This window comes from Oncorhynchus nerka, linkage group LG20 (genome assembly GCF_034236695.1).
Source record: "Oncorhynchus nerka isolate Pitt River linkage group LG20, Oner_Uvic_2.0, whole genome shotgun sequence".
Taxonomy (NCBI): Eukaryota; Metazoa; Chordata; class Actinopteri; order Salmoniformes; family Salmonidae; genus Oncorhynchus; species Oncorhynchus nerka.
In genome coordinates this window covers 79,572,361-79,589,645 of record NC_088415.1, presented here as the reverse complement: position 1 = coordinate 79,589,645, position 17,285 = coordinate 79,572,361, and the positions used below count along the sequence as shown (strand labels likewise).

Genomic DNA, 17,285 nt, shown 5'->3' with positions numbered 1-17,285 from the left:
GTAAACATTTCACTATGAGGTCTACTGTTGTATTCGGCGCATGTAACAAATACAATTTGATTTGATTTGACGCCAGGACAGCGGAGTCAATCACCACCTTCCGGAGACACCTGAAACCCCACCTCTTTAAGGAATACCTAGGATAGGATAAAGTAATCCTTCTCACCCCCCCCCCCCCTTAAAATATTTAGATGCACTATTGTAAAGTGGCTGCTCCACTGGATGTCATAAGGTGAATGCACCAATTTGTAAGTCGCTCTGGATAAGAGCGTCTGCTAAATGACTTAAATGTAATGTAAATGACATGCACAAAGAAACACACACACACACAACACACACACACACACACACACACATGCCTTTCTTCTACACGAACGCACAGCTACACACACCTGCTTACAGTACACCACATGCACAACCATACAGCAAACACACTCACACATCCAGTACACACGTCCCCAGAGTATCAAACAACAGAGCCACTGACCTTAACAGTCATCCAGTCAGAAACGGTGTCTACAGACTCGGAGTGGGCGGTGTCTCTCGCTCTGAACGCAAAGTTGTCTGGACCAGCAGGGTTTCCCTGTCTAGGCTCACAGGGGTCGAGCTCAGGGGCGACCTCAGGGTTTCCATAACTACTGCTTCCAAACACAAGGTCCAGGTCTAACAGGTTGCTTCCAGTTGCCATGGTTTGTACTGTTCCTAATGGGTCAGACACTGTAGGATTGTTACAGTCTGACTCAGCAACACTGTTGGCTCTGCTGAGTTCCAGACCTAGGAGGTCCATTGTTGCAGTATTACTGGGGTCTGAACTATAGTGGTCCATTGATGCTGCGTTACTGAAATCAAAGCTAAAGGGGTCCCGTTTGGTTCTGTTATTGTTGTCTTTAAGGTTGGTACCATCGCCGCTGTGTAAGTCGACAATAGCTTGGTTGTCAGTCTCAAAACTTACGAGTTTGAAACCATAGGGGTCAAATGTGTCTTGGTTGGTGGCATGAGGCTTTTGTCCAAACTCGTAAGGGTCGAACTTGTCTTGGGTCTCAGGTTGAGCGGTAGGCTCAAATTCATACGGATCAAATGAGGCTTGGTTGTCGGCCTCTTCATCGCTGAGTTCAGTGCCAAAAGGATCGAGAATCTCTTCACTGTGGTGTTCAGGGCTGAGTTTGAATCCATAGTTGTACGAAGTTTGACTACTGGGTTCATAGCTCAGCTCGAGACTGTTGCTGAAGCTGAATTTACTGTTGTGTTCAGCTGAGCTGAAAAGAGGGTCCATCCCGATAGCACTGTCCAGCTCTGAATCAGCTGAACGGTTGGAAGGACCTGGATCACAGCGTTCAGCTTTGGGAGTGTATGGCTCTTCTACAAGGACAGCTGACGCTCCCCCTTTGAGGCGTCTAGGTGGACGGACCGGGCGGATGGGCACAGGAGGGCTGGGTTCAGGAAGGTCGCATCCACCTGTTCCGGCAGGTTCTGAGTCACAGGCCTGAATCCCAACAGGGTAGCTGAGTTCCACAGAGTCACACACAACGTCAAAGCCAACCTGTATAGATCCAAGAGTGATGTCAATCTCTTCTATGTCGGAAGGTGGGGATACTGCGTTGATATTAAACTCGTATCCATTAGGGTCCGATTCGGTGGATAAGTTGGGCCCGGCAGCCCAGGTGTTGGACCGGGATAATTCACTGAAGGGTTGGCGTCCCAAAGCTAAGCCGGGTTCATCTGCGTCATCTAATTCAGTGTCCAAAGAACAGGTTTGAGCTGTGTAGATGGGCTTGAAACCCAAGCGTTCGGTCATGATCAATGTTTTGGGCTCAACGAAGGAGAGTTCAACAGCGTCCGTGTGAACAGTGTCCAGGTCCTCCCTGCTGTAACTGATTTCTATGTCACTGGATTCATCCTCGTCGGGGAACTCGGACTCAAAGCACTGGGTGCCGGTAGAGGCTTTGTTTTCAGGGCAGGAGAGGCTGTTGTCTGTGTCCTCGTTAAATCCAGGTTCCAGGCAGGCAGGGGTGTCTGGGAAAGGGTCAGTGGATGGATATGGCTCCTCTGTCCCCTCTGGAAAGAGGATGTCAGCAGCGAAGGGGTCCGTGCCTTTGAACGGGTCGTCATCTAGGAGAAAGGATCAGTCACAACAGAATTAGAGGCCTGGATAATGCTGTAGCGTATCATCATCATCAATCAATCATATTGTCAAAGTTTTATACATGAACGTCACTCACCAGATTTATCTGTATTGGCAAAGAAGTCGTCATCTTTGAAAAGGTCATCTGCAAATAAAAAATTATCACCATCATCGTCATCATTATCATCACAAGCATCATCATCTTCAGTATCACTACAACAACCATCATCATCATCACCACCACCATCATCTTCATTATCATAATCACTGTTGTCATAATCACTACCACCACCCCGAATATCATCATCATCATCATCATCACCAACATCATCTTTAGCTGTACCATGATCATCGTCAAAGCATATGGAAGAGAGAACAGATGCTCACGTTCAGATTCACAGTGAATGAAGGGGTCGGGGTGGTAGAAGTCTAGATCTTCGACTGCTATGCTACTGGTGGATCGTGTCTGGGAAATTTTCTCTTCCTCCACTTTCTCTTCCTCTTCTCCCTTATCTATCTGCTAAAGAGGTATAGGATAAACCTTTCTCACAGATGAAGGACGTTTTCCTCATACATCCAGCATACACTGTAGTGCTTTCCTGCAGTTAAATTACCTAGTGGCCTCATGGGTGGAATATTATTAATATTTTTCATAATTTCATAATTAATAAACATTATTTTTAAAAATCTGGTGTTTTTATGTCAAACAGTGTTGTTATAGTTCAGTCCTCTGTGATGTATATAAAGTGTAATGTTGTGATGCAAACTCAAAATGTAATACATTTCAACTCTATATCTGACATGGTACAGGTGTCTTCTTTTTTAAGCCCATAACATGTATGTGAGGTGTAGACTTTCGTTTCAAAGTAGATTTGTTTAAGACTACCAAGAAACACTCTGTGTGACCCTGATACAGCCCAGTGCAGTGAAATATTAATTTAGTCATTTGCCAGTCTCTCCAATAGATTATTATTGGTTTACAAAACTTTACTGAGTTGGTAGCCATACCTTTGGTGTGCTTGGTACAGGTGTCTCCTCCTCCTCCTCTTCTTGTGTATAAGACAATCCGTCCTTAGCGCGAGCTGCGCACCCAAGGTTTGCCTGTGAGAAGAGAGAATAGCCAAAATTCAGGCTATCCCAAATTGTATGGTTATGATGGACATCATGTGGGATTTAAACCCAATTGTATGACACATACCAGGATTTCAGCGTAGACAGGCAGTGATTGGCTCCTGCCCCATGACCTGGCTGGTACATCGGGTACATCCAGAGTTCCGTCCTCTGTCCTGAGGCTGCTGGGAGATGTGTCGTTTGACTCCACTTGCTGGTGATCTGGCAGTGTTGCATCTCCCGTCCGCTCACTCCTCAGTGTACTGAACGTCTGCTCCTCCTAATCCACAGCAGACATCAACGAAAGCCACTATTCGTCGAATACATATGATACATCTCAGAGAAGTCTATATATGTGTTAGCTTTGCCCGGAACGGGAAGAGATGGAGGGAAGCCTTATGCTCCACTTGGCTCGGGGAAGGCCAAGTAAGTAAGTGGTTGGCCCTAAGGGCCAGACACACAGCTGTTGAAAGACACTATGCTTGTCCATCCAATAACACAGACCTTTTTAAATCTCTGAACCAACCAGACAGTTATCTGTTTAAAGATGATCTCTGGTACATCATCAGCAAACAAAATAAATCCAGCTGATATTAAATATTGGTCTACTACAACTTGAAGGCTTTTACAACTTGAAGGCTTTTCTCTAAAGTTGCAGTATGATTAAAAGGAGCAAAAATCAACATGGAGGATTAATGGCACACATAATGGATCAATGTGACCAGCCTCTTCACCTTCCAGTTCCACAGGGGGTTTTGAGCTTGTCTGCATGGTGCAGCTGCCATGACAACATAGATCAATACACTGGAGGCATGATGAAGGCTACACATGAATCACCTGTCAGCAGGGGACTGAAATGACACAGAATCACCACGACCACCTGCTGGTCTGACTGAACCATTTTATATTAGTAGTGTCATGTAACTGGGGTGGTTTGGAACCTTGCTTCTGTAATGAGAACCTTAGCCTGAGACCTGAAGCTTTGCTCAGCGCGCTAACACAGTCGCAGGAGATCTGGGTAACACAGTCGCAGGAGACCTTGAACCCCAGTCTATCACATGCATATAGCCTGATTACACAGGCGGTTGGGAGGACGGGCTCATAGTAATGGCTGGAACGGAATCAATGGAATGGTATCAAACACATCAAACACATAGCTTCCATGTGTTTAAAACCATTCCATTCATTCCATTCCATTATTTATTATGGGCCATCCTCCCCTCACCAGCCTCCTGTGATACCATATTCTCATATTCGCTCTGCATCTTGGCATTCTAGGAGAACCCTAGAAGCCTGGCAAGCGAGACTATCTTATTAGCTACAGCTATCAGGCTTCCAGCTGCCATGTGAGGAGTACAGCAGGAGACACAGTGGCAGGAAAAATCTGAGGCTTTGGTCCAATTCGCTTAATGGGCTTTTCAACCTTGAATGCTCTCTTGAATGCTCTCCCTTGTGACCATAGCCCAGGGCATGTATGCTGTCTTATGTGACCACTGTCCCTTTTCAAAACTGCAAGACTGGATTATTGACTGGATTACATGAAAGACCAGCCTGTCGGAAGGCTGTCATCAATCCAGTGCTTCTATAGCAATCATTTTGAAGGACAATTCATTGAGTTCATAACCAGAGTGGGACATATAAAGACATACCTGTTAGAGGAAAATATAGTTTAGATGATCAATTATGTATACATTAATGATTAGAACCATTTATGCTAATACTATTATGTTATGATTTGAAAAGTATGGGTTCTTAATTGTACTGTTACTGAAAATGTAAGCAGAAATGAATTGTGTCTGTGTCTCCTGGGAAAGTTTAAGAAGGAGGGATAAGATAGTTTTTCAAACAGATAAGAATGTTTTGGTTGGATTCCATTAGGGGAGAGAAGTATATCCTTTAGACAGGTTGGAATGTAGTTTATGAGGGGAGTGAAACTATCTCCAGGACCGAATACTATGCCATTGTAAGGATGGGAGAGGGTGTGAAACTGATGATGTCATTTTATGTCTTCTTTCTTTAAAATGTAATGTTCTTTGTATTTTGGGTCAGTACTCTCTGGAATTAAACGCTCTTTACCTGGCTTTTAAGACTGGTCTCGATCTACTTCATGCATAATTAATGAACTTACACCTCATTAATGAATAGAAACGAGTGTGAAATTGGTTTTGGCAATTAAAGCATAGAGGAATCTAAAATTCCTCTATCAATTTGGTCCTTCGAAGAGCCGGATCTAAAAAATCCCTCTCTGTGCCTGTAGGTAGTACACTGGAAAATCGTGCGCGGACGAGTTTTGACTCGTTTTACTAAAGACCTGACCTCTGAATTGAGGTTAAAATGGAAACAGGCCTGCGTATTATCACAGAGGACAGAGAGGGTGACTAGATTCAAACGAACAATGCTTATCCCAGTCGGCAGCAGGTAAAGTAGCCTTTATTCTCGAATTTGGGAGGGATTATTTAGTATATTTATTGATTAAAATGTTATGAAGGAGTTGAATTTGATCAATAATAGGTGCTTGAATATTCCGAACAAATAAAATGGGTTTCTACCGGGGGTATTAACCAGGATATCGATAAAATGAAAGCAGGTCCGAAATTGACCTGAGGTAAAGTGCGCTACCAACAAATAAACTAGACCTTAATACGGCCTGGTTTTGCAAGCCAAGGATTATTAAGGAGTGATATAGTACGCATTGGAGAATTAGGACGCTTGTTCCGTACAAATAGGATGGCCAATACTTCAATAAACATACCTAAATAAAGTTTTTACCTAATAGTCTATCTGTATATGGGAAACTGACTGTGGAAAGTAGCAGATAGATATGTTAAAACAGGTGAGGATAAATTAGGCTTGGTGAGAAGGCAGGGTAATTCTAGGCGAACAGAATAAATGAACCTGTACAATGCTGAAAGAAATTAATATCAAATGATACGTGATTAGTCTATAGTAGTGAGATTTGAGACATTTTACGTTGAAAGTCCCAAAAGGAATATCCTACGGGTGAAATTTGAATGTCCGATCAAAAGTCTTCTATAGATGTGGTTCACAGGAGAGGTCAACTTAGTCTAGAGAAGTGAGAATTGAGACATTTAACGTTGTCCCAGAAGGAATATCCTATGGGGGAAATGATGTCCGATCAAAAGTCTTCTATGGACGCGGTTCACAGGATGGAAAATACATACTGATTATTTTTAAAGGGACACACACGTAGTCAGAAAGAATAGTAACTAGAAGTAACTAAAGGAACGATGATTACTGTATACGGGTGAGTTAAATGTCAGATTGAACAAGGTATCCAGCGGAAAGACGGAACAAGTGACCCCATAGATATATAGATCTTGACAATAGACGCTGCAGGTTGGCGGTCTTTATTTAGATTATGAGGAACAACTGAGTTGCTTTTCCGTTGGTCATTTTCAATCAACTCTACAGATTAAGCTATATTTGGGGCGATATTTTAGTTCAAAGTCCTATAGGAATACGGGTGAAAACTAATATCAGATTGAACGACGAGTGGACGGAGACTCTTGAGACTCAGTCTATTTGTCTTCGGTCAACCCTTACAAGTAGGCTGATTTGGAGAGACAATCTTAGCAAAAGTCCTAAAGGAACAGTAATGTATTGTATACGGGTGAGACTTAATGTCAGACTTTAGTAGATGAGGATTCCAATAAAAGAGATATGGGCGTTTAAATTTGGGCTATTTTCTGTTGTCTAGATGTCGGAGTAACAACTTCAGATAACTGTAAAAATGGGTATATTTGCGGAGAGTCTCCGTCAAATTCAGAGCGCTGGTAGTATAGTGGCGAGAGCAACAGTCTCGCCAACGGGAATCCACGGTTCGGTTCCCGGCCGAGGGTTTAACTAAAATTGATTTTAGATCGTAATCGACCTACTTGCATGTTTTGCCTGAAAAATACGGTCGCCAGTGTTTGCAAAAGATATAACTGAACGGATATTATGCGTTCCAGATAGAATTGATAAAAGAAGTCATTAAAAATAACGACGAAACAATTTCGATGTAAAACGCAATTTCGCCCAAAATGATCTGGTGAAATAATGTATTGAGATAGGAGTCGTAATTAAATAGATGTATCATAGAAGAGAGAGTTACCTAAAGTTAAATGGGGGGAACTCAATCTGAATAGGGAATATATATTTTACAAAGGCAGGCAGATTTGTGGCTATGGCCAGCAACGGAATTGCTAGACACTCAATGGGGCTATATAGTGCAACGCTTTGGACTATAAATTAGGTAAGAATAGTTGAATCGTAAGAAGTTGTGATTGTTTTTCTGATTATTGATTTTTGGTTAAGGTAACACCAGTGAATTTGAACAAAAAGTAACGTATTCTAAAAATGATCTGATTTCCGTTCTCGTTGCGGGGAACAAATGAAAAGTCTTATCTTAAAGGGACAGTGCACGGTAATCACAGTGGTTTGAGTGTATGACAGTGGAAAAAATATTGTGGGACGACAATTCGAAGAGAGAAAAATAAGTTACATGATACATCAAGAGATTTAAAACGAACAACGTGAAGGGATCATAAGAATTATCGGGTGTCATTGTAGGAGTAAATGTTTGGGTTAAGGTGATTTCCCTGTTCCCAGAGACAAGGCATTTTTAAGGCGAGCACTCGCTAATGCTGGTCTGAGTTGTAATTAGACAAGTGAATAACGTATTGGGAATAGAGTTGTAATTAAAATACTAAGTCAAAGACGAGACAGGTATTTAGAGCAAAATGGATTCTAAATGATAACAAAGAGACAATTATGGTTTATGCCCATCGAAAAGCTTTTATAAAATTGGCGAATTTAGAGATGTTGGTTAGGGTGGTAAATTATAATTCAGGATTAGAACAGATGTGATAAATTAGGTTTGGTTAATCGAACAAGAATTATTTACAATCCATTTGAAGTCGCTACGAATTGGCAGGTTGAGCGCTTGATGATGACGTCACTAGCGCGACACTTTTGTCACCAGAGACTGGAAATAACGGAGCAAACTGTATGGCTATTAGTGTGTGTATCGAGGCTTCGAGTAACCTTTCGGAAGTTGAGATAAAAGTGTTTTGTTTATTTGTTTATTGGTTATAGTCAATTTTAGGGTTTGATTTAACTTAGTTGAACAGTGTGTTCTGGCGGGTTTAGGTAGAACTCTTTGTTCCGGAACGGATGAAAGTTAACCAAAATAAGTAAATTAAAGGAGCCATGAGAGAAATGTGAATGCATATTTATTAAATATCGGGGATTAAATTACGGATTCCTTACACTGCGAAATGTACGACATTTGCGGCAGAGAGAAAAAGTAATGCATTGGATAATAATGTTATCGGGGTAATTGTATCTAAAGGTAGCATGGTCATTTAAGTAAACATATCCGTAGACGATGTTTAAAACTTATGATTAATGATTTGAGTCAAAGGGGAATTATCATTAGGTTTTAGTTATAGTTCACTTATTGAGTTTCTGATTCGAGGTAGCATTAGTGAATGATAGTTAGGGATGTGGTGTCACTTTTAGAGGCCTCCTGGGATTATAATTTTGGGGGAGAGAGCAGCTTTAAATGACCAAATTGAAAAAGGTCTGCAAATTATATATATAAAACAACTGTTAGAACGATTTGTTTTAGTGCAAGGAGATTTTAAAGAGGCACGCTCACATATGGAACCTAATGAGATGTTTTTTTTATGGGTTTGAATTATACAGGTGACTATTTCTATTGTAAGGATAAAAGGGATCTTTATGTCTAATATGGTATGACCTTTTGACCTTATCATGACTGGCTTCTGGGGTCTGATCAGCCCCAGGGGAGAGTCATTTGTATAATGAATGGGGTCATATTGAGTTACTAGTGTTAAGGTAAATTCATTAGAAATGAAGCAGTTTTGGTTGAGGGTTTAGAATTACTGTTTGAACCGCAAATGAGAAAGTGGTTCAGGATTCTGTCTTATAACATTAGCTGTGAAGTTTTTTTTGGATGGGCTATTAGGGAATTGGTATTGTAACAGAGAGAAAGTCATATTCATCATTGAGAATAAATAGGGGAAGATAACATATTTTGAGCCAACAGGGCAGGGAAGGAATTGAGGTATTTTTGTTTGATTTTAACACCCGTGTACAGGAGTGTCAAAAGACGGGGGACATTACCTGTGTAATGGGGGAGGGTGTCCGTATGGGGATTACATGATAACCAACTTGGGACAGTTCTAGGACTGGAGAAGAGGATATCCTTATGGCATAGGGAATCCCACAAAGGTGGATAGGTTTTCCATGAGATGGGGGAAACCTGGGAGTACTGTTGAACTTTGTAAAGGTGATGAAATCCTACTAACCATCAAAACTATTAAGCTCTCTGATGCAGGCACTTACACCCCCGGACTACAAAGGACCGGGACAGACACGGTGGGTGTGTTTTCTATTAAGGTACTGCCAAAACCGGAGGTCTCAGACGGACCAAGGCCGGACACACTCCTCTATCACCCCTGGACCGAACCTGCCACCACTGTGCTAAAAAATCCCATTCAGGTAATTAATGTTAGACTATTCAGCTATTGATCAATTAGACACGGAGACTGGTTTTGATGGTAGGAACAATTTGTGGCTGTCTTATACAGAATAGACTTGCTTAGAATATGCTTCTTGCTAGTCAGGGGGGAGTCTGCAAGATGTTCGGTGAACAATGTTGTACGTATATCCCTAATAACACCAGTCCAGATGGTAGTATATCTAAGGACCTTAAATGGGCTCGATGCACTATCTGCTGAGATGAGGACCATGGCGGGGGTAGAGGAGTCTGACTGTCCACCTGGTTGGGAGACTGGTTTGGTAAGTATACTGGTATGGTGGTTACTGGATTTCTGACCCTAATTCTTGTATTATTTGTTATTGATGTGATGTGCTGCTTGCATCATACCATGTTTTAAGAAGTCTGTTACAGATGTGGTGAAGGCTTCAGGCATGATGCCTTTGCTTGATGCTCCAGTTGGAGAGGCTGAGGTGAAGCATGCTTTGAGGGGAGGATAAGACTGACTGAGGATGACCCATGTATGTTTGTTCTCCCTGTCGTGAAGGGTGGCATGGGGCCCACCTGGTGCTGGATAAGAATAACTGAGAGGACCAGATGGGTTATAAGAATGCTTTGTTCTGCTTTACTCTGTTTTACAGGACCAAAGTTTTATTCCACACTTTGCAACACGTTAAATCCATGTTATTGTCAGATAGAATACTGAGGGTCCCCAAGGAGAGGGCTTGTTAGTGTAGGAAGGATTTTTAATATGGTTAGCATTTATTAGATTATAAGTTTTTAAATAGTATTATATTTAACAGGAATATAGGACATCTATGAGGAGTTAGGATTATTGTTAGGATTAAGATAGATTGATTAAGGAATTTGGAGAAAAGCCGCTCATAGATATGTTTTTTTTCTAAAAGAGGGTCCATGGGTTTGGATGGAGCCAAATAGTAAGGGACATGTAGTTCAAATTTGGAAAACATGAGAAACATACAGAGGAGCCCTCCCCCGCACTGCAGAGACCTTGAAGGTTGGAGAACAGAGAAGCTATAGAAGGGGGGCCAGGACGAGCAAAGATAACATAGTGGGTAGATAAATTACTGAGTGGAGACAAAAGTGAGAATTGGACATGTGGAAAATGAAAGGGACACTCCTAAATGGAATTTCAGACATAAGGATAATTCACTAAATCTTATCTAAGTCATTGTATAAGAATAAGGCAAGGTTGTTACCTGGGCAGAGCCAGGTAACAAAAGGGGGATGGGTAAATAGTGTTCTAGAATAGGATGTGACCTACGGGATAATTAACTAATAAAAACAAATTTTTGTTAATTGGTTTGACGAATAAGAAACTGTTTTATTAACCAAACCGGTATGGTCAAAAGTTTTATGCCCAGCAGGAGAACTACAGAGGGAGGTGGCACACGAGATTCAACCAGGAGACTGGATCTGGATCCAATCACTAAAGAAAAAAAAACTGGAAGCAGCCTCGGTGGGAGGGACCATTCCAAGTACTACTGGTGACTGCCTTCGCTGTGAGATTAGCCGAAAGAGCTACCTGGGTACATGTCACACATTGTAGGAGGGTAAGTCACACTAGCACTGTCGGACGATCACAGGAGTAGGAGAGGAACCGTGACCCATATGGAACGGGGGTCAAACTCCTTCTGAAGATTCCCTATACCCAACCTTTCCCCAGCTGTGAGCGTTCATAGAAGTGAAGTGATGACTTGGCCTCTGGCTGTTGATATGTTCTCGGGGAGAGGGTGGGGCTTCACGTGCGCACTGACCGTCCTGAGCTGTTTTATTGTGGGGGCCATATTCCTGATTCACCATGATCCCCCGGAAAGTGCCAAAGAGGATAATTTGACTCATGTGCTAGATGAGGGAAATGGGATGTTACCTAAGATTCTCAGAAGGTCACTGAAACAAAATAGTAAGGAAGTGAGGGTGGAATTGGGCAAGGATCTCTCAGTAGAATTTTGTGTAGATCAATTGGGGTCATTCACCCCTTGGCAGTCTAGAACCATGGGACTCTATGGGAAGTATTTGTGTAAATCACCATATTGATCATGGACAGGTCATAGCTCACACTGAAAGGGATGGCTACGTAAACCCATACACTCAATTTGGGACCAGGTGGAGTATAGTAAGGGTTGGCGTTTTGGACTGTGTTCCTGAACAGAGGAAGTATTGTATAAAGGTACAAATAGTTCAGACCAAAGACCTCAAAGAAGTTATAGAAGTGGAGACTGGGTTTGGGGAGTCCAACTTATGGTTGGAATGGATTCAATACGGCCAGATCAGTGGCTAAAGAAGAATGTTATGTCTGTGCGAACGCTAAACCCCAGTTAACAACTATCCCTTTTCCACTGAACGGAATTAATTCCCCTAAGGGAATGGCATGTATGGTAAAGCTGTTCATGAAAGCAGGAATGCCAGATAATGACAGTTGTCACTATTTATATCCCCAGGAACCAAGTTGGTACAGAGAAAATGACCACTGACGAGACCATGTCTGAATTGACAGGCTGGTTGAACTCTGGGGATTTCAATGAAATAAAATGGGCCAGTGTCGCCATCTGGTGGTTGTGCGGGGGAATGAGTTTGACTGATTGGACGGGTTAGGAATGCCTTTTACACTCATACAACACCAAGACATGAAGTTAGCCAAAACGAGAGAGAAGAGATGCTCCATCTAGGTCTTTTGGCGAAAGAGTATATATTGATAACATTGGGGTTCCACGAGGTGTGCCGGATGAGTTCAAGGCAAGAAATCAGATACTAGCAGGATTAGAGTCAAGTATTTTTTGGTGGTCTACTCTCAATAAGAATGTAGACTGGATTAATTATAGTTACCAGAAGGGTTATTAAAGGGTTTGTAGAACAGACTAAAGCAATCAGCTGGAAGGCCTGACAGAATAGAATTGCATTAGATAAAAGGAGGAAGTGGGCGTGGTAATCAGGACCGTGTCTTACATCCCGGGTAGCACAGCTCCGGACGAATCAGTGCCCGAAGCCTCAGCTGGTTTGACCACCCTGGCTCACGGGTTGGCAGAAACTCTGGGGTGGATAATTCTCTGAACTAAATTGGGTAGACAGTATTTATGGAAAAATGTGGTGTTTTGGGCTGTATCTACCTGTATGACTGTTTTAATTTTATGCGGCTGTTGTCTAATTCCCTGTGTGCGAGGCCTTGTTTCCAGGACTCTGAAAAGATCAATGACACTACAGATGGTGCGTTATGGGCCGATTCCAGGTTCTGACCCATGTAGGACTGAAGGCATGTCTACAGAGGAAGTGGACGAATCTGGATCTGTCTGGATCTGTCATTGTGGGGAATTTATGTTTGATGAGAATAGTGTTGAGATGAAGGGGAATCAGATTGTAATTTGTTTCAATGATTAAACTATTTTTTAATGAAGATTGTAAAAAGAAAAAAAGAAAAAATCCTAAAAGAGGAGTTATGATTCTGATGTAGGCTTAAAAACAGTTGGAGTTAAGGTTAGAATTGATTAATGAAATGTGAAGAGTTGGATAAACATTTATAATTGATTTGTTGATTATTTGTCTATTCATATGATAATCTGATAAACCTCTATAAAAAGGTTAGTTAAGTTCGTTTATACTTTCATTTTTTATGATTAAATAAAACTAGATGTAGAATTGAATGTATAATATTTGATCAAAGGGAGGATTGTTAGAGGAAAATATAGTTTAGATTATCAATTATGTATACATTAATGATTAGAACCATTTATGCTAATACTATTATGTTATGATTTGAAAAGTATGGGTTCTTAATTGTACTGTTACTGAAAATGTAAGCAGAAATGAATTGTGTCTGTGTCTCCTGGGAAAGTTTAAGAAGGAGGGAGGGATAAGATAGTTTTTCAAACAGATAAGAATGTTTTGGTTGGATTCCATTAGGGGAGAGAAGTATATCCTTTAGACAGGTTGGAATGTAGTTTATGAGGGGAGTGAAACTATCTCCAGGACCGAATACTATGCCATTGTAAGGCTGGGAGAGGGTGTGAAACTGATGACGTCATTTTATGTCTTCTTTCTTTAAAATGTAATGTTCTTTGTATTTTGGGTCAGTACTCTCTGGAATTAAACGCTCTTTACCTGGCTTTTAAGACTGGTCTCGATCTACTTCATGCATAATTAATGAACTTACACCTCATCAATGAATAGAAACGAGTGTGAAATTGGTTTTGGCAATTAAAGCATAGAGGAATCTAAAATTCCTCTATCAATACCCACCTGTAAAATCTCCTCGTATGATTGGCTGATGGACTCCTCCAGAGGAATGGTACGCTCACCCGCCTCCTCCACCTTCCCCTGGGCCTTTCTGACCTCCATCTTCAGCTGTTTGAGTTTCCTCCTGGCCCTGGCCAGCTCCCGCTCATACTCCTCCACCTTTGTCTCCCTGGCCACCTCCTCCGCCTGCAAGGACAGGATCTGTATTGGGAAGAGTAGGGACAGGGGACAAAGGAGGAGAGCAGGAGTAGACAGCAGAGTCAGAGGGACCTAACTTCGGAGCCGTGAAGGGTAGCAAGAATCATTTGCATGAATCAAATCTTTATTCATTTGAAGATTGGAGAAGAGGTCTGAACTGACCACAAACCAACCAAGTCTGTCTATGGTTGGTAAATGTCTTTATTGTTCAGTGTCTCACCATCACAGCATAGATGACTGCATACAAATTACAAAACATGCAAAAAACATTCGCTGATAGAAATGATCATCATGCATAAAAATGGTTATTTCTTATGTTTTATTCAGTAACAGTAGTCATAGCAGCTGTCATCTCTGTGTGTGTCTGACCTGCTGGCTCTCCTGGACGCACTCCAGCCTGGTCAGTTTGAGTTGCTCCTCCAGTTCCACCCTGTGCTGCTCCAGCTTCTCCAGGGTCTCCTCCAGCTCCTGGCGGTCGCCCCGCTGCTCCTGCAGCTCAATGACTTCCTGCTGCACTGCATCCTGCAGGTCCTGGTGGGGTGGAACACACAGGCAGGTGGAGGGAGGGATGGATGGGGTGGAGGGATGAAGAGTAGGAGAGAGCGATGGAGGGACAGCAGGGGCAGATAGAGTTGAAGTAGTGAGAGAATGGAGGGATGGAAAGAACGGAAGGACATGTAGAGAGGGAATGGAGAGAGAGAAAGAGAGAGGAGAAGGAGAGTTAAAAAAAGGGGTAGATGGAGTAGAGGCAGCAAAGACAGAGAAAGGAGGGAGGGGAGAAAGAGAGACAGGGAGAGAGAGAGAGAGAGAGGATATCAGTAGTTACTGAAAAGCTGAGGAAATAGAGGCTAGAGACAGATAACTATGCAAAGTCCCTTTCACTGCAGAAATAAAGCTTACTTGAGGCGATCCTTTTCCATTAATTTTACAAAGCAGTATCAAACGTGATCTCCATTCTAAAAAGAGGAATGACTAGAAAATAAACCGGCGGGAGGGAAAACTGCCAAGAAAAGGGTGTTGAGCAGAAATAGAAAGGGCAAGGGCAGTCGGAAGGAGAGGAGGGTAGTGCGAGAAAGAGAGAGAGAGGCACTTCAGACTTTACTAAAAATTATCAAGGGCTCTACACGCATGAGTATTCTGATAATGAGCTTCTCAATACACTAGAATAAGAGGTGTTATGAATGACAATGTGCTGTACTAACACAGATAAATCACTTTATATTCACAGGCACTATCAACACTTCAACCTCTGGCGTGTCACACTTTGAGGGTTCTATTTTCAGACTAAAGACTAAAGAGCTATGTAGTATATTTATAACTACTGAAAGAAGTAGAGCTGAGAGAAGATCTCACTGTAGTGACTTAGACCTGTACTGTATATGCCACTAGAGAGCTGCTTCACGCAGGCACAATATGCACAGCTCATCCTGACAGTTGGCTAATGTCTGGAAAGGATTTCAGCCCTTCTGCTCAAGGCCCTAAGAGTTAACAACGGGGGATCAAGTTGTAATAATTTTGGGACATTATCCCAGATAGCAAGCTGACACAGAAAAAAATTTAAGGCCAACTTGCTATCTTGCCAACCAAATCTGAAATGTACCTAATGTCAGTTTCTATCTTGGATGAGGGGAAGTTAATTAACTTGAGTAACCTTCACAATGCTACGATGCATCTATCATGCATTTACTACCATGTATGCATGTAGAAGCAGTTCATTCTGCACTGTGACTTTTGGAAAAAAATGGTGTTTGAACAAATACAAAGTGATAAATTCATGAACTTCTTTGAGGAAAAGATTATGATTATTAGAAAGCAAATTACGGACTCCTCTTTAAACCTGCGTATTCCTCCAAACCTCAGTTGTCCTGACTCACAACTCTGCCAGGACCTAGGATCAAGAGAGACACTCAAGTGTTTTAGTACTATATCTCTTGACACAATGATGAAAATAATCATGGCCTCTAAACCTTCAAGCTGCATACTGGACCCTATTCCAACTAAACTACTGAAAGAGCGGCTTCCTGTGCTTGGCCCTCCTATGTTGAACATAATAAATGGCTCTCTATCCACTGGATGTGTACCAAACTCACTAAAAGTGGCAGTAATAAAGCCTCTCTTGAAAAAGCCAAACCTTGACCCAGAAAATATAAAAAACTATCGGCCTTTATCGAATCTTCCATTCCTCTCAAAAATTTTAGAGGGCTGTTGCGCAGCAACTCACTGCCTTCCTGAAGACAAACAATGTATACGAAATGCTTCAGTCTGGTTTTAGACCCCATCATAGCACTGAGACGGCACTTGTGAAGGTGGTAAATGACATTTTAATGGCATCGGACCGAGGCTCTGCATCTGTCCTCGTGCTCCTAGACCTTAGTGCTGCTTTTGATACCATCGATCACCACATTCTTTTGGAGAGATTGGAAACCCAAATTGGTCTACACGGACGTGTTCTGGCCTGGTTTAGATCTTATCTGTCGGAAAGATATCAGTTTGTCTCTGTGAATGGTTTGTCCTCTGACAAATCAACTGTAAATTTCGGTGTTCCTCAAGGTTCCGTTTTAGGACCACTATTGTTTTCACTATATATTTTACCTCTTGGGGATGTTATTCGAAAACATAATGTTAACTTTCACTGCTATGCAGATGACACACAGCTGTACATTTCAATGAAACATGGTGAAGCCCCAAAATTGCCCTCGCTAGAAGCATGTGTTTCAGACATAAGGAAGTGGATGGCTGTAAACGTTCTACTATTAAACTCGGACAAAACAGAGATGCTTGTTCTAGGTCCCAAGAAACAAAGAGATCTTCTGTTGAATCTGACAATTAATCTTAATGGTTGTACAGTCGTCTCAAATAAAACTGTGAAGGACCTCGGCGTTACTCTGGACCCTGATCTCTCTTTTGAAGAACATATCAAGACCAATTACGAGGACAGCTTTTTTCCATCTACGTAACATTGCAAAAATCAGAAACTTTCTGTCCAAAAACGATGCAGAAAAATTAATCCATGCTTTTGTCACTTCTAGGTTAGACTACTGCAATGCTCTACTTTCCGGCTACCCGGATAAAGCACTA

General features: G+C 41.9%; 1 protein-coding gene across 1 annotated transcript in view; it reads right to left on the bottom strand.

Annotated features, from left to right (window-relative positions):
- Nucleotides 1-17,285, bottom strand: part of LOC115101584 (uncharacterized) — a 32,370-nt gene that overhangs the window by 3,237 nt on the left and 11,848 nt on the right. Inside the window, exons 3-9 of the mRNA XM_065006086.1 lie at nt 14,577-14,738; nt 14,013-14,210; nt 3,321-3,512; nt 3,131-3,223; nt 2,510-2,642; nt 2,220-2,267; nt 488-2,109 (exon numbers count right to left, since the gene is read on the bottom strand). Of these exons, the coding sequence (XP_064862158.1) occupies nt 488-2,109; nt 2,220-2,267; nt 2,510-2,642; nt 3,131-3,223; nt 3,321-3,512; nt 14,013-14,210; nt 14,577-14,738 (2,448 nt within the window). The remainder of the gene's footprint in view (nt 1-487; nt 2,110-2,219; nt 2,268-2,509; nt 2,643-3,130; nt 3,224-3,320; nt 3,513-14,012; nt 14,211-14,576; nt 14,739-17,285) is intronic.